We start from the raw sequence: 22,974 nt of genomic DNA on the forward strand, positions 1-22,974 counted from the left end.
TTTTCGAGAAAAAGAAATGTTTGAAGCGTGACCAAATAATATTAAATTTTTAAAAGGAGATAATAACTTATTGCCAGTTGATGGGCCAAAAGTTAAGTATTCTGAAGAAATGTAATTATCTTTTATGTCACCTCGCACAAAAGATACAAGCCATTGAACACTGCTTGAAGGTTAATCAACTTATAATTTAGCCACGTCTAAGCGAAAGTGCTATAAATTGTTAAAACTTTAGCGCATAATTCTTGCCAGGGGCTTTTAATCGTGGATATAATCTATTTTGTGGCTCCTATCATATCTGAGGCCGGAAGTTCATTTATATTTTTTGAAAACAGTCGCTTCGATTGGAGCAATTATTAAAAAATATCTCTGTAGCGATTTTGTGACCTCATAGATATCGATCGAAGAAACGATATCGTTAATTTAAAAGCTAAATTCTTGTTGGTGTTTGAAAACGAAACTCAATTACTGCTTTGTGTTTATGTGAACTTTAATTGACACAAACTAAATTTGAAAAATTGCTGATATCCTTGTATTGAAAATTCATTGAAAAATGCGCCCACTAGAAAAAATTCATGTACAACCATTAACAATCAAGTTTATTACAATAGCAGTTACAAGAGTTTGTGAGTTTCAGTTCGAGTATGGGTCATTGGCTCTAAACTGTGCACTGTTACTGGGGTATAGAGCCATTTTAAACACCGTGGAGGGATTTTACCGGCTTATCTTGATTGCGATTTTTTATCGTTATGCATCTCTAGCTAGCCGCGTTTGTAGTTGTTAGTGGTGTTTGTTAGGAAAAAATGTAAGTGAAAATGTTTTGTCCGTGAGGGGAAAGAAAGAAAGAATAAGTAAATAAGAGAGAGAGAGAGAGAGAGAGAGAGAGAGAGAGAAAGAAAGTGAATTAAGCTAAGATACAACTAGAAGAAGGGTTGAGCATCAATCTGCTATGTCTGTTTACTAAAGACAGCTATGGCGCGTGTGGGTGACGGAAAACTTCGGCGACGGAGCCAAGGATCCCCGGACAAGCGCCTGCAAGAAGCTTCCTCTGTTTGAGAGGTTGATACCGGATGCTCCGGTGGAGGCTTGTAGAGCTCGGAAGCGTCAGAAGCGTATTTTGAAGCCTATGAAACGGCGTGCATCTTCTGATTCGAATGGATCGACGAAGCTTCGGACTTTGATCCAAAGGGTCTTTTCAATCTTAGTCGGTGATCATTGATTTTTTAATCACTTAAAAGAAGAGAATAAAAGGTTTGGTTTTCAGGTAGCCTAACCAGTCACAAGGTCCACTGAGCTTTTGCCGTTGTTCTTTGAACATTTACTTCTCTTTTCTATAAGACGTAAAATTGATTCAATTTTATTTTATTCTTTTGTGTGCGCTTGATGTAGTCTTTTGCCATTCGTATCTGATGTTTTTTATGCTCGGTGAGTTAGATTCTTCGTTTAGTTTTTGCATGTTATACAATCGAGGTTTCATGAAACAAAATCTGAGTGCGCTATTTGGCGCTTTTTGCATGTAAGAGATGACCGTTTGTGATTGGTTGAGCCAACTAGACGCCAGAACGACTCTTCCAGCTGGACACCAGAGCTGGAAAATTCGCTCAATTGCTCCAATTGTTTTGTCTTTAAAATATTCACTCCATTTTCCTTGTCTTTTTGAAGGGTTTCTGAAAAGCATGTACTTTGTTTTGGCGGCATTTCTTCTGATTTTGAGCCTCTCACGCCAGTTTATTAGTTAATTAAGTAATGCTTGGAGTTTGCTTTGTTTTAACTGACTGGACTTTGGGCTGCAATAAAACGCAAAGTCATCTGCAATTTTCGGTTGGAGTTTCAGGAATGTTTGAGACATAAAATAAGAACAATATAGGCGCCACAATGCTACCCGGTGGGACACCAGCTGTTGGTAAGAACTTATCGCTTCTTGTATCCTTGATTTTTACGTAAACATTTCTCTGCGAGGGAAAAGAATTTACCCATTTGATGATTTCCTTCTGTATATTAATTTTGTTAGGTTTGTCAATCAACCCTAATCTCCAGACTGCATCAAACGGTTTTTCTGTATCGAAACAAACAATCCTACCATTTCTGACCACTGGTGTGCTTGTATGCTGAGTCAATACACTGAGATTATCAGCTTTGCATCTGTTTTTTCTTTATGCACTTTGTCGTGGTCCAAAGACTTTGTTTGCTTCACAGTGGCCGAGGATGAGATTTTTAGCAACAGTTTCACAGACTTTTGCAATGCCATTGGCAAGGCTAATTGGTCTTTAATTTTCTGCTATCTTACTGTATTTTGGAAGCATTGTTACTTGTGATTCTTTTCAAAGACATGAAATGTAAGAATTGTGGATTGAGTGGGAATTAAATATGCATATGAAAACTTTGACGCTTTTTGATAACTCTAATGTTGAAGAAGTTTTGAAAAATGACCTACTTCTAAACTTTTAAATTTATGTCAGCGTAAGAATATTTTTCAGCTAATTATGCTCATCACAAAACAATAGCAATTTCCAGCTTGTTATTGATTATATTTGTGTCGTAGGGAACGGAAAGTGACATTTTTGCCAACGTTTATCAAATTTCATAACGTCCTTTTTTGTTATTAAACTTTTGCTCTCCAACCAATTCTCTGGCTATCACTTTGATTATTTTACTTATTTTTTTTTCTTTTTTCACGTCAACATTGAATAGCACTTTGCCAAAATTATAACTTTGGTCCATTTCCACCATCCAAAAGCCTGTTATAGATTGTCAAATTTTCAAAATATTCATCATATCTTTAGATAACCTTTTGAGTTAGGTTGATTTTAATAAAAGTTAAACAATTTAATCGCCACGTGTTTCAGTATTAAAACGTTTCAATGGCTCATTAAAACGTTTCAATGCACAAATACAGAGCACCAATACAACCCAATTCTTGGGAAAAAAATTAGCGGTTTAAGCTCAAAGAATGCGCATACGAATGATTCGAAATGTGAAGTCAACTTTGCTATATTGTACGGCTCTTTGCCACTAAAATGCCATTTGATTGAGTTTAATTAGATTGAATTATTTTTTAATTTACTTGTTTGGAATTTGCAAAAAAAGAACTTCTGGCTAAGATCTCGAAACAGCCCGTGGTTATCGAAGAATGACAGGTGATCTCAGTGTAACGGCTGCTCTCCTTGTGTTTCACAAAGAAAGTTTTACAACGCCCAGTTCGTTCTGAGTGGTTACAAAATCTGTCCGGATACTTCGTTGATGCAGTTTGCTTTTGTAACTGTATATCCGCTCTGCTGTACTTACAGTTGCATTAACTAATTTGACTAACTTAGTTTTGGATTTTTTCGCAATTGAACTGGGTCCACACATCACACAATACGGGATCTCTATATGTTTACCAGTTCAATCGTTTTGATGAAACAAATCAAAGGCAAAAATATATGCCTAAGAAGTGTTATGAAAAATTGGTTTCTAACTTAATCCTGGGTGTGTGTGTGTGTTGCGATTTTCGCAGAGTACTCACGAGTTGAAGACTGGAAATCAGGACACAGAAAATTGAATTCACTGCTCGAGACGTTTTCGATACAAGACACAATATTTGATAGAATATTGCTCAAGGCCAATTTTTGTTATCAAGACACAATATAAATTTAACAAATATACTGCTCAAGGATTTGGGTTTAGCAAGACACAGTAAAAAATATACTGCTCAAGACTATATTATTTCAACAATTTTATTGCTGTGTTTATTTGCTAGCTCGAGTTTCTAGGCTGACAAGATATTGAGATTGTTATGAGTTCTTATTTTTGTTCAGTTTGTTAACAATTTTTCTGCTGACGTGGCATACGCGGCTGTTTCTGATTTGCTATACACAATTTCCTCGCTAGGGGGATGGATAATCCGGATAAAAATAAGATACAGTAATAGTTTTCGTCCTACGCAAGCTTAGCGAGCTCAGCTCCAACATCGCCAGCCCTGTTTTCCTTCGTGAAAACATCTTCGTCCATTGATAGCACTGGAGCGAGCTTCACTACTGGTCTCTTGTAGTATCCGTCTTTTGTTCGGATTTTTGCTGATCGAATCCCTCCGTCGGAACCTTCAAAGGTTTCGGTAATTCGACCCAGATCGTAATATCCACGTTTGTCACTGTCTTCCACTAACCACACATAATCACCCTGGTGAAAGCTTCTGTCCGTTGTGTTCTGCCATTTCTTTCGACTGTTCAATGTTGGCAAGTACTCTTTACGGAATCTGTCCCAGATGAGGTCTGCGTAAGCTTGTGTTTGTCGGAAGAGCTTTCTATGATCAACAAATTGCTCTGCACCTGATAGATACGGTAAACAAAGATTCTTGTTGCCAAGTAGGAAATGGTTTGGAGTAATAGCTTCTAAATCGGTAGCATGAAAATTGACTTGTGTCAGCGGTCTAGCATTCAGCGTGTGTTCAACAAGACACATCGTGGTTGACAGAACATCCTCCGTGACTGATCGATTGCCCAGCACTGCGTACATTGCCTTCTTTCAACTCCTAACCAGTCTTTCCCACACTCCTCCAAAGTGTGGTGCTGCAGGTGGGTTGAACTTCCATCTGATACCTTGTTGAATCAGATGTTCTTCATTTCGCACCCTGTTCCATGCTGCTATATACTCTGCCAGTTCTTTTTCAGCCCCAACGAAGTTTGTCCCGTTATCGCTAATCATTTTGACCAGTTTGCCTCTTCGTGCAATGAATCGCATAATTGCGTTCAGACAGCAATCAGTGTCTAGTTTTGGTACAATCTGTATATGTACCGCACGTACAGTAAGGCATGTGAATAGACAGCACCAACGCTTTTCGTTTCTTCGACCAATCTTTACTGTGAATGGTCCGAAATAATCTACGCCCACATTCGAAAATACTGTTGATGCGACTAATTGTTCTTCAGGTAGATCTGCCATTACTGGTGCCTTTGTTTGGGCTCTTCCTTTTCGACATCTAATGCATTTGTTTTTGATCGATCTCAAAGCATTTCGTATGCCTAGGATCAAGAATTTCTGCTGAACTATGTTTCTGACATGTTCAGTACCTTCGTGATGATTATTCTTATGTTCATTTTGCAAGAATAATTCAACTACATGGTGCTTCCAATGTAACAGTATTGGATGCTTGGTTTCGAAGTTCAATTGACTTTTACCTATTCTGCCCTGGCACGAATAAGTCTTGGCTCGTCAATGAATGGTGAAAACTGGAGGATTTTGCTGTTTTTTGGAATTTCCTTTTCAGCCTTGAGAGATTTCATCTCTTCAGCAAACTGTTCTCGCTGCAGTAGTCTGAAGATGCTTGCTTGTGCACCTTCTCTTTCTTCAACACTTAGTGTTTTTGTTGCCGGTTTGTGTTTTATAAATACGCGCTGTACGTATGCCATTGTATTTACTAGTTGATTGAAACTGCTAAATCGTTCCCACTGGATCATCGGCTTCTTCTCTTCAACCTTTGCTGAGAAGACCATTTCGTTGTTTTGTTCGTCTGAGCAAATGTTAAATTCAACTGTTCAGGCCATTCGTTCTATCGTTGCTTCAACCAGGCCGGCCCAGTGAGCCATTCGCTTCTCTTAAGTTCGTCAACATTGATCGCTCGTGTCCCGATGTCAGCTGGATTGTTAATACCACTCACATGATTCCACTATGAAACATTAGTTGTATCCAAAATCTCAGCCACTCTGTTTGCAACAAACACCTGTTGCTTACGGTGGGAGCTATGAATCCATTGCAGAACAGTAGTGGAGTCTGTCCAAAAGTTACAACTGTGAATCTTCGATTCGTGTTCCTTCACTATCTGTTCTTTAAGTCTCACCGCCATCACTGCTGCTTGTAGTTCCAGGCCTGGTATGGAAAGGTGTAGCATCGGTGCGACTCGGCACTTTCCGATTACAAATGCTAAGTCTGCTGAGTATTCTTTAGGCTTTGAACGTTAGTATGCCACAGCGCACATTGTGTCTTCAGATGAGTCGGCAAACACATGAAGTTTCCACTTGTCCTTGGCTGTGCTGAAGTATCTTTTATCAATGCTGGTTTCTGCTACTTCTGGAAGCTGCGCCTTCCACTTCAGAAACTCTTCTTCTTCGTTAGGTTCTACTGAGTTGTCCCAATGTTGTCCATTTTTGGTCCAGATGCTCTTCAGGAGTTGTCTCATATGGACACTGAATGGTGCAAACCGTCCAAGAGGAACAAACACTGAAGAAACTAGAGATAAGATCTTCCTTTGGGTGATTGGGGTCTCAACTTTTTTGCTTGTACCTCTACAGACCTGTAGACTATCATCGGTAATCGTCCACTGAAGCCCAAGCACCGATGACACTTCCTGGCTGGGTTCTACTTCAACCTGCTTTGTTTTGCTGATTGATCTTAAGTCCTTTGGGATTGCGTTGGTCACCACGTCGCTGTTGGTGATCCACTTTTTCAGTTCAAATCCATGTTTTGAGAGAAGAGGTTGCAGTTGTTTGAAAACCTTTATTGCTTCTTCAGGTGTTTCGACTGACTTGATGAAATCGTCCATGTAGAAGTTGTTTCGGATTGTTTCTGCTGCAATTGGGAACTCGTCCTCGTTATCGATCGCTACTCACTTCAGAGCGTAGTTGGCACATGTTGGTGAACTCTTTGCTCCGAAAACATGACGTTGATCTCGTAAATTTGCACAGGTTCGTTCACTGTTGGTCGCCACAGGAATCTCAAGCAGCTTTTATCCCGTTCAGGAACTTGCACTTGCAGAAACATTGATTCAATATCTGCGGTTAGGGCAATTGGTCCTTCTCGAAATCTGAATATTGTTCCGATCAAACCGTGTAGTAGATCGGGTCCGGCCAACAACTTGTCATTTAGGCATATATCCTTTTATTTTGCTGCAGCGTTGCAAACACGGCCAACTTTACCCGGTTTCTTGGGGTTTAGTACTGGATGGTGTAGCAAATACCATTCCTTTCCGAAAGTGCCTTTGACTTCCGATTTGCCAAGGATCTTCACAAATCCCTTTTCAACATCTGTATCAATTAACTGCTGATACAAGTCTTTTAAATTTGGGTCTCGTTGGAATTTTCGTTCCAGTGAGTAGAGCTGACCAATGGCTGAGCCGTAGTTGTTTGGGAGATTGGGTTCTGGTTCACTACAGAGCATGCCCACTTCATACCGCTCGCCTGTAAACGTTGTCGTGCTCTCTAGAAACTTCTGAGCTTGCTACTCTTTCTTTGATTGACTTACAACATTTATTTTGGAAGCATAGGTTTCTATGTTCCACCATGATTGGATGATTTATGCCACTTTCACATCTTCTGTGAAGGCAAAATGACAAATATTTTGACTGTTCTTGCCTGTCATGGGACCACTGACTACCCATCCTAATTCTGTTAAGACGGCAAAAGGCTCACTTCTTGTTCCAATCTTATAGTCCGATCGAGGTTGAATTTCGTAGGCATCCTGTCCAAGTATGACGCCTACTTCCATCAGGTTGATTGCTCTGTTAGTGATAACATTCAGGTGTCTGAATTTGTTCTTCAGTTCCTTGTAATCATATGTTGTGTTTACCAACAAGATTGATGGGTGTGCAAACGCTTCAATCGAATGCACCTTTGAATGTAGTTCCTTTATTGTGATAGGAACCTTCTCTGTCCTCAAATCTTGCGTCCCATGTATGCCAGCTATGTTCAGGGTAACGTCCGTGCCTTTGGCTTGTAGTTGATACTTAACGCTTTGATCGATGAACGACACTGTTGAACCGCTATCGAGGAAAGCGTAGGTAGTCAACCTGTTACCACCACTCTGAACCGATACCGGAACTATTTGAAGAAAACTAGTAACTTGGTTACTCTGGTTGATTGTTGCTGCGCTTACGTTAACTGCGTGACTACCCTCGTCCATTTGGTTTTCTGAGTGTAGCAGTCTGTTGTGCTTTTGGTACATCCATTTCTACCGCAGGGGTGGACTTTACAATCTTTGATTGTATGCCCTTTCCCCAGACATCCATAACATAAGCGTTCTTTTCTCACTGCTGCATAGCGATCGGTGACATTCATATTCTTAAATATTGGACAGTTCCATATTTTATGAGTGCCATCAGCTAGTGGACAGTGGTTGTTTTGCGTCTGCTTGGTTTCTTGCAGGTTTGAACTTGCACTGAAGTTCGATGTCTTCGAGAATCGTTTTCCTCTATTTGTGTTGCGTCGGTCTTCTTCTTTCTGTTCCCCTTTATACGATGAAAACTCTTCATGCACGAATGCCATTCGTGATAGCCATTTTTCAAACATGATTAGATCAGGCCAGTCCTCGTCTTTGTCATCGACGTAGAACCACCATTTTTCTTTAAGAACGTGAGGTAGCTTATCAACTGCCATGTACAATGTCGAACTTGATTGCAAATCACCAATATGTTTGTACTCTTTGAGCACGTTCACGAGGTTAGATACAATAACAGAAAAATTAATCAGGCTGTTTGAATCATGAAGTTTAACTTGATTAGCTTTTCGTAGGCTCTCGAGCTGCGCATCTATAATTACATGAGGTCTTCTAAATTTTCTTTCTAAAATGTTCCAGGCAGCACTATAAAACTGTCCAGAATAGCCCATTCCCGAGATTGAAGATTTTGCTTTGCCTGTTAGCAGAGTCTTCAAATGGCTCATTTTCTCTGAGTCGGGAATCATGCGTTTATCTACTGTTGCTATGAACATCCTAGACCACTCAAGCCACTCCAGCGGGTTTCCGTCTAAATTTTTCAACCTCAATTTTGGTGAACTACTGCTTGACTGTCCAGTGTTGTAGTGCCTTCCAGCTATCGGCGATATATCCCGCTCTTCAGCAATTACTGAGCGTTCACGAGAGTTTGGGTACCATGGATAATGCCTATGCTTATTTCGTTCAGGGCTGACGTCGAAGCGAGCTCTTGGTCAAATTGGTGTTTGCGTGTCGTTCATCGAATTCGCCCACTCCGAGATATCTCTCCCTTTTGGGGTCCAATTGAAAGGCGACTTGTCACGCACCTTAGTCGATTGAGAACGTAAGTCATCTTTCTCCAATGCTGTTCTTTGCAATTGGCGCTCTAGGTCTCGCTCCTTTTGCCAAAGCTGATGTTGCATCTCTAGTTTTTTCATTTGCATTTCTAGCTCCAACCTCTTTCGATCAAATTGTGCTCGTTCGATTTGCAACTTTCTTTCGATTTCAAATTCCTTCATTCGTTCTTCAACCCGACGTTTCACTGAAGATGTTTCCGAAACGTTTTCTGTATCCTGGTTGATTGTCTGTACGATTCGTGTCACCGTATTCGTCGTTGCATAGCTTGTGCTATCATGGTTTTGGTTAAACTCTGGAATTCCAACGTTTTGTTCTATCTGATGCACATTATTTGCAGGCGGTTGCTCTTCATTGGCATGAAGAGTTGATTGGCTTTGCTGGCTTGACATGTTTGTCTCTCCGTGGATATACGGTAACCGCTCTGCGTTCAAATATTGAAAGTATTTTTCTGTCTCAAGTTTGCGTTTTAAAGAAATATCTAGGTCTCGGAGAGTCTCAGCTTTCTTATTCACGAGTTTTTGAACGCTGTCGTCCAATTGCAGTATCTGCTGATAAAGAGTCTTGAGCTTGCTTGGTCGATCTCGATTCTTAATGAGCTCAAAACCTTCTTCCTGTTTCTCAATCCAGTTGTTTCGCAAGTTGTTGATCTGTCGATCCAAAACGCTTTGACTCTGTGACGGAGTCCCTTCTTGTGTACTTCGGGACTGCAGCTTGAATCTCTACAGCTCCTTTGTTTGTTTGCTTTAATTGAGTTATGCTTTTCAACGTTCCTATCTGCTTTGCCTAATTGGCTTTGCGTTGTTGAATTGCTCATTGAGTTTTGTTCTCGTTCGTCGATGACTTCGTCATTTCGACTGTTGGGTTGGACAGCAGTTTGCTCCACTGTCCGGGTTGGCGGACCAAATGTAACGGCTGCTCTCCTTGTATTTCACAAAGAAAGTTTTACACCGCCCAGTTCGTTCTGAGTGGTTACAAAATCTTTCCGGATACTTCGTTGATGCAGTTTGCTTTTGTAACTGTATATCCGCTCTGCTGTACTTACCGTTGCATTAATTAATTTGACTAACTTAGTTTTGGATTTTTTCTCAATTGAACTGGGTCCACAGATCACACAATACGGGATCTCTATAAGTTTACCAGTTCAATCGTTTTGATGAAACAAATCAAAGGCAAAAATATATGCCTAAGAAGTGTTATGAAAAATTGGTTTCTAACTTAATCCTGGGTGTGTGTGTGTGTGTGTTGCGATTTTCGCAGAGTACTCACGAGTTGAAGACTGGAAATCAGGACACGTTTTGAATTCACTGCTCGAGACGTTTTCGATACAAGACACAATATTTGATAGAATATTGCTCAAGGCAAATTTTTGTTATCAAGACACAGTATAAATTTAACAAATATACTGCTCAAGGATTTGGTTTTAGCAAGACACAGTAGAAAATATACTGCTCAAGACTATATTATTTCAACAATTTTATTGCTGAGTTTATTTGCTAGCTCGAGTTTCTAGGCTGACAAGATATTGAGATTGTTATGAGTTCTTATTTTTGTTCAGTTTGTTAACAATTTTTCTGCTGATGTGGCATACGCGGCTGTTTCTGATTTGCTATACAGAATTTCCTCGCTAGGGGGATGGATAATCCGGATAAAAATAGGATACAGTAATAGTTTTCGTCCTACGCAAGCTTAGCGAGCTCAGCTCCAACACTCAGTGAAAACATGGAAGTGCTTCAACTATAATTGAGCTATTGTGATTTCAGCCTTAGCTCTTGTGTGGTGTGTGCTGCTGCAACAGTGCCTAGCAGAAGAGACAGGGGTGGCCGAACAAGACGACAAACGGGGCAGACTAGGAGCGGGATACTGGAAAAGGTATTTCATTAAAAAAAACTACTGAAAATAAAATCTGGTCTTCATTATAGCCCCCCACGAAATTGTACTCCCCATTATGGTATGTTTACCATGATGGGGACTATACGTTGTTATGACCACTAGTATGAGAGAAGGGGGTCTATGAAAGGAAAGACCCAAAACATGCACCCAACTTGCCAATTTTTAGAAATAAAATTGTACGGCATCGTTTGAAAATTTCGATTGTAGTGATAACTCAAATTTGGCCGTTCGTTCATTCAAGTGTACATTTTTGTTGACTTCTGAAAAATTCTATCATAAAAGCTCTAAACAAAGTCTCGTTGTTTCCCCATTCTGATTGCGGGTCCTATCTTGTTTACTACTAAAACCATTAATACAACATCACTTTTTTTAAAAAATTTCTCGTAGAGGTCGACTGAGCGCAGGTTACTGGAAGAGGGGCAGACTGGGGAAGGGTTACTGGGGCAACGGGGACAAAAGGGCGGCTAAAAGGTCGGAAGATGAAGAGGAGGATGAGGGGGACGAAGAAAATGACGATGACTATGACAGATACTCCTGGATCGACTACTACATCGATAACAATAATAACGGTGGGTACTTGTTATGCAGAAAAACTCTTTAATTTCTAGTTGTACCCGACTTTTAGATCCGTTCATTTGGCTGTAAAAGATGTGTGCTGTTGTTGGATAGGAATTCATTGGACAGCTGCGTTATTGGATAAATGAGTAGGACACTTTTTTTCATGTAGGTCTGTAAATTAAGTTTATTAGACTGCTGCTTTTTGAAAATCGTCATTAATAGTTTCAAGTTTCAGTCCATTAAAACTCGATTAAAGACTCGATGCGTCAAAAAACATTAGGGCAATATGTACTTAGTTCACAGAGGTTCGGGATTACAGACGCTCGTTTAAAAGCATTCTTTTTATTATTATGAATTGGAAACTCAACAGAGTAAAAAGTAACATAATCACAATCTGGTCAGACTAAAAAGAACTATGATTAAGCGATATTTTAACTCTGATCTGGGTACCCGCTACACCGAAAAAAGGTAGACTGAAATAACCATACTGATCGTCTCAGAGTCTGAATTGCTTTTTAAGGGTCTGGTAAATTCTCTATCACTAGTTTTAAACTGCTACTTGAAAAGGAGCAGGATTTCCCCTCAAAGCGGATTTCCCTTACGTTCGACTTATGCTATTTTTGAACAAATATTACCATATACGGGAACTGGTTATAATCTCCTTACGTATGAAGATATCCGAGCTGCACTCGGTTGAGCTGAGCATAGGCAACTAAAAATCCTTTTTTTTTTTCGCTTAAAAGCCTCTTTGGCACTGGAGACGGTCTGTAATGACTTCCTGAATAAAATTTAAAATTTGGAGATCAGAATTCGATATGCTCGTCAACAACAGAAAACAGAACCAACGAATCTATTCTGTTTGAGAATCTGTTTCGGTTGAAATAATGCAATGCACCGCTGCTAAGCAGCGGGGTTCTAGAATTTTTCCAGTGTAGGTTGATACGTTATTTGAAGGACTATTTGTTGATTGATTTGATTTATGGAACTAATTTGTAACCAAATTAGTAAAGTGATATATTGCATATTTGATTTATAGAGGTGGTATTTTCTATATCACCTAAATGAGACCACACCGCTCATCGAGAGTAGACTACATTATTGGAAGGTTTTTCTATTTTTATGGTTTCTGATTTTCCTCTGAAATAATTTAATTTTGATGGATACTGAAACAATTTGACTAGGCACTGACAGCGCTTTCCTAATTAGAGAATATCAAACAAGCTACTTTAATCAATGCAATATCGGTAACTATCGAGTTTCATCAAAGTTTAAAAAATGACGTAATCCAGCAAGAAGGTCCTGTAAATTCAGCGCTAATCCTATACTCACAATATTTCTGAAACAAACCAATCATAACTATTCAAAGTGTTTGGAAAAAGTCACACTAGCTGAAACTGTGTTGACAGTTTTTATCCGTCACGTCAAGGCCTTCAATGCGTGTGTGTCTGCCAACAGGTAGCTATTTGGAAAGACATTAATTTATGTTTTGTCGGTTCTCGTACAAAAATAAATCTGACAACGTATTTTATGCTCTCCAAAAACTAAACCATTGTGACCGAAAAATTCAAAACACAAAAACTGCCTTTGTAGTTTCAAATTTTTTCCGTTGCAATTATAGCGCACGGTAGACTTAGTAGACAAGAAAAACTTCAAAAACTGTTGATCTCAAAAAAAATTATGACTTTTCTGTTAATACTTCTTTCTCTTCCTTTTCGAGTTTAATATGCAACACAGAATAAATTAAGTAGATCAACGTGACATAACTTATTAATGCCCACTATGTTAGGGATGAGATGATCCTGCTAAATAAACATATGCATTCAGGATCAATTTCATTGGTAGAGTAAGAAAAGTATGTCAAACAAAATTCAATGCTACCTTCTATGAAAGCCCTATTGATTTGTTTTCGCGGTAAATTACGTGTAAAACTCTTGTGCGGTAAATTACGTGTCACTCTGCCTTGCATGTGTAAATCAACTTATGTGATTGTACTACATAACTTAACTTTAACCTATTGGAAAGAGAATTGATTTGAACTTCTCGCAGTTAACCCTATCATAAAATCGAAAACATATTTACCTAATTTTCTTCGTTTTTCATACACGCCATGTATTTACATTTCAGTCTTTGATTAATTGCTGTTGATTTTTTTTATTGTTTTGAAAAGATTGTTGTATGGTATACACCTTGAAAACTTAAATTTTATTCATATAGCTGAAACATATCTGTGTCCGGAAAAACAACGAAGGTTGCTACAGAACTGAATTAAATGGCGTATCGTTTTTTGGTCTATAAGTTTTGCATGCTACTTTAACTGGCTCTTATAGAACGTTTGGCTGATCTCCAAAAATGTTCAGCGGGTTTTGTGCCAAGTAAATCGACTCTGCAACTTCGTACCTTTTCTCGACATTCTTCACGACTGTTAGCAAGCCCAACTTTTTAAAATGTCGCTCTAGTGTATTTTCCACGTTTCTTTTCCCAATTACGCTTGGCGATGCTGTATCAGTTAATGGGGTTTTGATCATTGAGGTAAAAATTGCCGAACCGTTTCGTTTCATCAACGAGCATATATAGTTTAAATATCCAAACTCTGATTCGGAATTCAAACTATCGAAATACCCAAAATCCAGATAGCAATCAATATGAGAGCCAATCAGCTCTGGATTTAACTTATCCAATGGAACTTTGGAAAAACGCAAATTTGGATGTTCGGGTGATTTGAAAAATACCTCCGAAACTGAAATTGCCCTTTTCTCTGTAAATTCTTTCGTGGCCGATGAAAAATTTAAACTATCAAAGCTTTTCGAGTTTTGTTTTCGCGCAAAAGTTTCCTTAGATAAAATAACAAAATGATTTTGGTTAAGTAGCCATATAATATCGCTTTTAGATTTCAAGCCGGACACGATAATGGTTCTCGCTTTGGGACCGAAAGTAACCTTCGAAAATGTTTTCAGCCATGTTGAAATTGGCTCAATTTGTTGAAAAGAATTTTCGCTAGTTGAAAAAGCTGACAGAAATACTGACAAATCTCCATGGTCGAATCCTGAAGCTTCGGTTTGCTCTTTTTCGGCGTGAATTCTCATCTTTTCAACACAAAACGTGAATGGATTTGCAGGTTTTTCGGTTTCTAAGTTTTTCATCAAATCGGTAAAAAATTCGTTCAAACCGTTGTCTTCAAAATATGACGTGTCGTTTAGCGGTTGTTTACTAGTTATTGCATTTGAGGTAAATTTTGGCCTCTCAAATCTGTCAAAAACGTTCTTGAAGCTCATTGAAAATGGTTCTTCGCAGCTGTTTCGGGGCGAAAAATAAGATTTTGTCACAAAATCAGTTCGAATCGAAGCGGGCCAAACGCCTAAGTCTAAAAGCATTGAAATGACATTTTCGACCATAGGTTCGGGACCGCTTACACAATATAACCGCTGACAATGAATTTTGCTTCTAAGCAAATCTTTAGTAATTCGTCCGAGCTGTGAAAACTTTGGAAATTTATCATTTGCAACCTGTCCAGTAATTTGCAAAACGTAATCAATTTTCTTATTTTGAGCAAGTTGAGTTAACTGCTTATAAAAGGGTATTTCTGTTGGTAACCGATTTGAATGAATTACTGTAGGTTTGGGTAAAGTTTGCCCGTCCGGGTTAACTAACAGTTCTTCAATGATAGCAATGTGACTCATAATTGCGGTGCCCCCGGAAATTAAACACAGCCCGCGGGGACCTTCTAACGGGTTGATCAACATCCGGGGGGTAACGGCTACAGTACCCCACGCCTCTTTGTCCATGAACAAAATATCGTTAATTTTGATCCCGAAAAAGAGAAATTTATCAATGGTAACTTCATTTTTAGTTTTCACAACCGCGACTTTGATCACAGGCAACAGGGATGGTGGGGAAACTATTGAAAAAATTCCACTTTTAACATCACTTGGCGCGAACACTTTGTTAAGGTCGTGTGAATGAATTCCGACAAATTGCCCTGCCATGAATTTAAACTCGACCCTTCCCCGGGTTAAAAATTCGACTACTGACAGGTTTTTGGTGATTTCGCTGTAACCAATACATCGTATCGGGATAACTTCTTTAAGCCTGGTCGATAAATAATTTGCGAATTTTCTAGAATTTTCACAGGCGGCTCCACCAGTGCCGTCTGAATCACAATCGCAGCATTGAAACATTATAAATAGTCAACAAAAATGGACAAATTTGAATAACTTGGTTATATTATGTAAATTAGTATTATGTACTAACGCAATTTATTTAGAATAGTAACAAAAGTCTTTTTTGCGAAAAACGTGATGATTTTGAGAAAAATTTTAAAGAAAAAATTGACAACATGCGAACAAATATGAGTAGCTATAAGACATCACTATTATTGTTTTTGTTTATTTTTTAGAGTTGCATGGTTTGTTCAGGTGGTGTAAGGAGTTAAATTTTAACCTTTTGACATTTAACATTACTCGTTAGACCTTTCGGTGATATTTGCCAAACAACAAGAATTGATATTGCAAAATTCAAGGCTACTTAATTTGGTCCGCCATACAGCAAGCACTCGAATCGAAGCATACAAATATGATGATCTCTAGCTTACGAATTTGCAATGCAAAAGGGCCTTGATAGCACCCGAATAAATATTAATTAGCTTAATCAATGTAACTTGAGGTTGTTTTAAAAGAGAGTGAAAAAAGAGCTAGAAGTTTCAGTTTTGGCTGTATGATAGCATATTTAACCACCCCCCCCCCCCCAAATAACAATGTAAAGATTGCTTCTTTCTCAGTTGACTCAATGGAAAACGTGTGTATAGGGTTCACATAAAACTGTATTCAAAAATAGAAAATAGAAAAATACGTTGAGTTGAAAATTAAAGTTTAAAAACGATTAGCACAACATCGATTAAATTCTAAATAATGTATGAGTAAATTTCCTGCAATGTACAGATAAGTAAAATTTACCTGTACAATTTTACACAAATATACTTGCGCACAATTAAAGCAAATTCCAGCAAAGATATCTTTATTCCATTCCAAATAATTTCCCTCAATAATTTCTTAAAAATTAGTTTATTTAAATCATTCGGAAACGCCAATAACTTTTTTAACATCGGTAGACAGCTCATAGCTGTTCGGTAGCAGCTACTACAGAACATCATTTACCAAATAAAATCGAAAAATAGCAGAAAAAGGCAAATATCAGAAAAAAACCGCTCCGATGATATTCTATCGGAGCCAACTTCGAAATATGATACACTTTCGAACACGCATATTACATTTCTCGAGTTTCATTAAAATTAAGCCAATATGTAAAAAGGAGCATCGAACAATAAGTAAGAGAAAATGAATTAGTACCCTAGTCAATTTAGGATGATAGTCTTCAAGAATTTTGCAAGATCTTGCAAGATTATGCATAATCTTGCAAGATCAACAAAATTTTGCAAGATTTTCTTGCAAGATTAACATCCTCATGCAAGATCTTGCACGATTAACAGCATATTCTGCAGATTTTTGCGCTCTTTAACCTATCCCAAAAAAAAGCGCCTGAAAGGCTGCGGAACTCAATCCTATCTTATTTTTGTAAAAAAAAAATAACGTTCCTGTCCTAGACCTAAGTCTTATGAGAAGAAACTCAGGAAAGCAGATGAAATTTCAATTTAAAACTTTTTTGCGTGCCATAAGCCTGTGATTCAAGTCATCTGACTACGTATAAATAGAGATTCTGGTAACTGAACCGTTGGTGTGGTTCCATGTGCTTGGAGTCACAGATCCAGCGTTTTTCTTGAAAAAAAATCAGATAAAACAATAAAAAAAAGCTTATATGGATGTCACTGGAGGCTTTGCTATGACGTCTATCAGGTACTAAAAAACTATCCACAGTCACTAAAAGCTATATTGTTTACAAAACTTATCAAAAAACGGCAACATCATGGAACAATTCAATAAAGGCAGGTTCATCGATGTTAATCTTACATGATCTTGCGAGAGGATGTTAATCTTAAAAACATCTTGCAAGATCTTGCAAGCTTAACTTCCTCTTGCAAAATCTTGAGAAATTAACAGTATTTTGCAAGAATCTTGCAATGACTTTCAGGATTAACATCCTGTCTCGAATAGGGAAGATACAATGATCTAAAACTCGTTGAAACTTGGGAAAAAAGACGTACGAAGTTTTGATCTTTCCCATTATAGCCACCCTCTCCTTAGTGGTCATACAATATGTAGCCACCCCATCATGGTAACTAAATCACAATAGGGGCTATAATATCGTCTGGGCTATAATGGGAAATTTTTCATACCGCAATGAGACCAGGAAAATAACATTTTTATGAAATCTTAAATTGTCAAAAAAAATATACATCTCTTATTTTAGGAAATAAAAAAGAGTAGGCATAATACAACTTGATAATCTTATTATGTCTGCCAGATATGTCTCTTATAAACAAATATTGCTTAGCAGGTAAGCTTTTCTTGATATAAATAACGACAAATATTACCCGGCTCATCAAAAACATAATATAATGCAATTTACTGTCGCATTGTTTAAAATTTTTCGTGCACACTGATCAATATTGCAAAATTTTGCAACTATTGAGAATAATCAATGACTTGCAAATATTGCAGTAGAAATCAGGCCAGGTGTTACAGTTCGGCGTTGCGAAAAGTTAACTAAACTACAACTTTAAGAAAGGACACGTTTTTTAAGTAATATCTTTAGCTAATTCATACAGTTTTTTATTTAAGAAAAAACAAAATAGTCGTAGATGCGTCAGTGGCATAAAAAAAGGAACGGAACTTACAGTTTTAATTAAATGGTGAAACTTATAAAAAAAAAATTTCCAGCAGATAGTTGTTTTTAAACTTTTGTGCCACCAATATTGTACTTTTGTAATTTGACTCTTATGGATTATTTGGTATTATTATGTGTACATGTGTCAATATGTTAAGGTACACTTGTTACCGTTTTCTAGAACGTTTAGTTTCACTGTTGTTAAAGTTATTTGGAATAGAACAAGTATTAGAACGAACTGCAAATACTATTTTCTGACAACAACTTGAATAAAGTTGACAGATGAAAAAAAATTGTTAACAGCCAGCCATTTTTTGTACTTTTTTATAGTTCTTACGTAAAATACTTTAAACCAAGATGAAGTTAAAATATTTTTTCAAAACGCAAAATGGCGTTCTAATTGAGCTGAGAACAAGGATCCCAGCTCTTGTTACAAACAAGGACAATTTTAACAGAACATAACTTAGATTTGCAGGAGTAACATCTTGAGAACCAAACAACAATCAAATTTTCCCCACTACCGTAGTCAATAAGCGAAATTACTGCAATAGTTTATATATATATATATATATATATATATATAAATATATACTGCACTGAATAGTTTTTCATCATTAGCAAAATTTGTAATTTGCAAATTAGTGTCAGACTATTGCAAATTAGTGTTTTTGTAATTTTAAGCAAATTAGTGTCAGAAAACTTTAGGCCAAAAATGTCTGCATCCAGTATTTTCTTCTTTTGCCTTCAGAGTTTTGTACATTTTAATTTATAACTTTTATTCTTTCGTATCTAACCTGTGTTACACTTTTGTGTACATTTTTGCGCTTCATGTATATACTTTCGTTCTTTCATGCAAAAACTTTCCTGCTGCTATAAGACCGGTTTTTTTAAGTGTTTATGCGTTCGCAGATAAAGTCCCAGATAGTGACATGTACTATAATAATAATAAATTGTTCTCGAGTAGGATGTACAATTGTTTGCAACACATATGGTATAAATTATGTACCAAAATAGCAAATCTACTCGACAGGTCACCAATAGGTCCAAAAGTTCCAGCGATTACCAGTACCATTACTATGAGCAAGGTGTGAATGCGTGGTGTATCATGTTAAGAGAAAATAGGGGGAAACCTCAAAACCATATTCTGAATTTTATGAAATCTATGGAGTTTTTGTTAATAAAACAAAGCAAACAGTTCAAAGTTGTCTACGAAAAAATTGTCACTGAAACTAGATAAGAATTGCTTAAGTTCTCTTGCACTCAGATGTTGCACTTCTTAAAGCAAAATTAGGATAAAACTTTAAAATGAAGTTAAGCAATTTTCGTATTCTTACTCCTAATCTATTAGGACTTAGGCCGCTGCTTTTGTTTGCAGTTTTAAGTTGCTTTGATTGGATTCCTTTGCTTGCAGTGTTTCAATTTCTTTTCTAGTAATTACGTTTTTGAGACAATCAATATGGCATTCTGCTCCTAAAATTTCAGCTAATTTTTTCAACATTTCAAAACGGTGCATGACTCTAATCGAATAAAAGTGATTTGGTTCGCGTTCCAGGCCAGTGGAGGTTGATTTAGGTTTATTAAAGATAATTCGTGTAATTTGTTTTATTTTCGACTCAAGTGGCAAAATTAATGTTTTGTTACTTGTTCCGCAGACTACTACACCATAGCTCACAACAGGCTGGACATAAACTTTGTATGTTAATAACATTTGTTTAACAGTTAAAATCGATCGGAGCCGGTAAAAAAGTCCTGGGAATTTGTTCAGTTTTGAGCAAAGGTTTTTAATATGTTCGCCGAAATTCAGATTGTCATCCAATTCTATACCTAAGTATTTCAATGATGATCTCTGTGTTAGGTTTATTTCTTTTTGTCAGGTAAGGTTTATTTTCTTTTTGTCTAGGTTTATTTTCTTGTGTTAGGTTTATTTTCTTTTTGTCTAGGTTTATTTGTTATTTAAGAATATCACAAATTCCAAACGCCTGGAAAGGAATCTCGAGCTGTAAACAACTATTTTGCGTATATCGCAAGACTTTTGTTCCTCGTGATGTTCTATTCACGGTTAAAAAATTATGTGCTGCTTTAGGCTGCGGGTATCGCGAGCACTAAGTTGGAACATTCTAAAGTTTAATAAAAGGAACCTCAATTTAAAAAAAAGAAAAAAATTGAAAAAAAACCCTAGCCGGAAAACGACAGGCTGCGTATTGCAGCTATTAGCTAGTGGAAGGCACTAAATGTCACATTTAAGCTATGCATGAGCCACTTTTCGACAATAAAGTGAAGTACTGGTACTGGATAGAAATCAAAGTTACAACTCAAATTTTCAAATTATTATAAACAAAAATTATTGAATTTTAGAATTATGGCAGGTTTTTCCAGTTTAGTTTTTCCTCTGCTTTTTCATTTCAGGAGAATATTTTTCTTGTTCGCTTGATGTTACCGTTCGATAGTAATTAGTGCCAAACTTTGGTTTTTCTCTGGCCGGGTCTTTCAGCACAGCATTTTTGACTTTATTGAGGTCTTTGACATAGTTAACGGGTTGGAACGAAGTTTTGTTTTGAGAATTCCGGACCATTACGGATATTGCACAGTTTTTAGTGGAAGTAATCAAGACCATCTTTTCAGCTTCACTGTTGATTTGCGCTTCATGCTTTGGTAGCCGCTCGTTGATATACCTGTTCAAATTGTTCAGTGGGTTCTTCAACTTTTTCAATTTCCTTTTGGCCCCAAATACTCGATGTTTTTCGTCAAAATACATGAACTACCATATTACTGAGTCACGGCAAACATGTAACCCCTTGCCAGGAAGAATATGGCAGGCTTTTATTCGGTCCTCCCGCAGTTTGATTCCAAGATATTTTTCAAAAAAAATTAAAATATTTTTAAGCACATTCCGTTAATCTTTTGAATCGAATGGTGGACTACAAATGATCACACAGTCTTTGCTAGTATAACGTTCTTGTGCTCTCAAGTGATCGTTCATCTCTTGCTGCTTTTTTTCCAATTCTTGAATTTTTAATTCCTGATTCTTATTAGTCTCGATCAGACCAACAACAATTTTTGATAGTTCATCAAAAGAATTTTTTGACAGATTTGTATCACCACTGATACCTGATGTGTCGTTTGCAAAATTACTTGAAGATTCTCCAATGTCCATGACTTGACGTCCTTACCACACTCAATTTTGTAAATAATGCACCTTACTTAACAAATAAATGGTAAAAGTGTTCGAAAAAAATTACTCAAAATTCATAGTTTTTTTGTAACTGAGATATAATGCAACTTTATAGTATGGGAAAAGGGTTCGCATTCCAGTGTAAAACGCTTCAAGCACAGTATTTTTGTCAGTTTCTAAACATTCAACTTGAAGTTTTTTATGTCACACGTGTTATAAGTTATAAGTTGCAATTGACGTAAGCAATGGTTTGTTTTCTACAGCGTAAGCTTCAAAGATAGAACGAAAGAAGAACCGACTGTTTGCTGCCTGGCTGACTGGCCTGACCGATTGGGATTGCAGACAAAGGGGTCCGGCTCCACCAGATTTGATAGTTCTTTCCGTCGCGCCGAACGTCTGGCCAATTTTTGGTCTCGCCAATAATTAAATTTGATTTGGCCAGCACTCACACTTTGGCGTGTTTGGTCTGACCAATGCCCTCATTTTGTTCTGAGCAAGAGTCCATTTGGTGTGAATAATGGTTTTTGCCGATGATAAGGTTTAGGGTCTGTTTGGTCTAGCCAGTCTGGCCAATAATGACCAAAGTCTGTTTGGTGTGATCAAGGGCTGCCGAAGTCTGTTTGGTCAGGCCAATGGCACATTTCGGTCTAGTCCCCCCCGTCCGCAACCCAAGTCTGTCTTGCGAATACTTGTCTGAGGTCGTGGACCTCTCACTGTGTTCATATCGAGAATTTCGTACATTTTTGTCCAACCTTTTGGGGGTACCATGATATCTCTGGTGTGTTCACTTGTGCAAGGGAATACAAACTTTCGATATGGGACCCGGGGTGGACGGTGAACACGATCAACGATAAAATTCTCCATATCAAAGAGCCAAATCAATGTAATGCATTATCTATATTCCCAAATGCAATGGAACACTTTGCGGAATATTTCAATCTATCAGAAGCAGTGTATCGTTGGTCTGGGCCACTACTATTGACTATAAGGTTGAACAAGGTCTGAATAAAATATTCAGAAAAATTCAAGCTGCGTTAGACGATGACGTCATGTTGTTGAACCACGTGACGTGTTTCAGATAACTCGGGAAGCATGAAGAGAGGCAGACTTAACCCCAGTCGGTGGTGGTGAACAACAAAGACTCTAACTCTGATCACACTTTTCACCCTTCGATGAAACAGGAAGTCAATTTTGACCTAAATTATTTTATGTTAACAATACGACTCAATTTTGCTATTGTTTGGATGTTAATTGAGTTACAATATAATTATATGTCTGTCACTGTTTGAAAGATTGTCTTTGTTCCAATGATAATTCAATTTGCTGACGCAAGAAGTTTGAGTTCCAGAAGTAGTTCGAAATTCTAAGCTTGTACCAATATTGTGCATATATAAAGCGATGATTAAATTTTATGCCTTTTGAGCAGATTTTCTAACTGCCTTCAATCTGCTGTTCTTCGTATTCAGTTCGCAAATGTCTCATTTATACCTTTAATAGCTTTAAAAAAAAGGGGAAACGATTCAACGCAGCGAGAATCGAAAGAAGGTTACTTATTTAGCATT

General features: G+C 37.5%; 1 protein-coding gene across 1 annotated transcript in view; it reads left to right on the top strand.

Annotated features, from left to right (window-relative positions):
* The window catches only part of LOC142358353 (uncharacterized), a 32,417-nt gene extending 9,670 nt beyond the window's left edge, over nucleotides 1-22,747 (top strand). Inside the window, exons 2-4 of the mRNA XM_075409765.1 lie at nucleotides 10,776-10,884; nucleotides 11,293-11,474; nucleotides 22,491-22,747. Of these exons, the coding sequence (XP_075265880.1) occupies nucleotides 10,776-10,884; nucleotides 11,293-11,474; nucleotides 22,491-22,543 (344 nt within the window). The 3' untranslated portion in view covers nucleotides 22,544-22,747. The remainder of the gene's footprint in view (nucleotides 1-10,775; nucleotides 10,885-11,292; nucleotides 11,475-22,490) is intronic.
* Nucleotides 22,748-22,974: the final 227 nt, after the last annotated feature.

The sequence above is a fragment of the Convolutriloba macropyga genome, unplaced genomic scaffold, assembly GCF_964194025.1.
Source record: "Convolutriloba macropyga unplaced genomic scaffold, txConMacr16.3 SCAFFOLD_1807, whole genome shotgun sequence".
In the NCBI taxonomy this organism is placed as follows: domain Eukaryota; kingdom Metazoa; phylum Xenacoelomorpha; order Acoela; family Convolutidae; genus Convolutriloba; species Convolutriloba macropyga.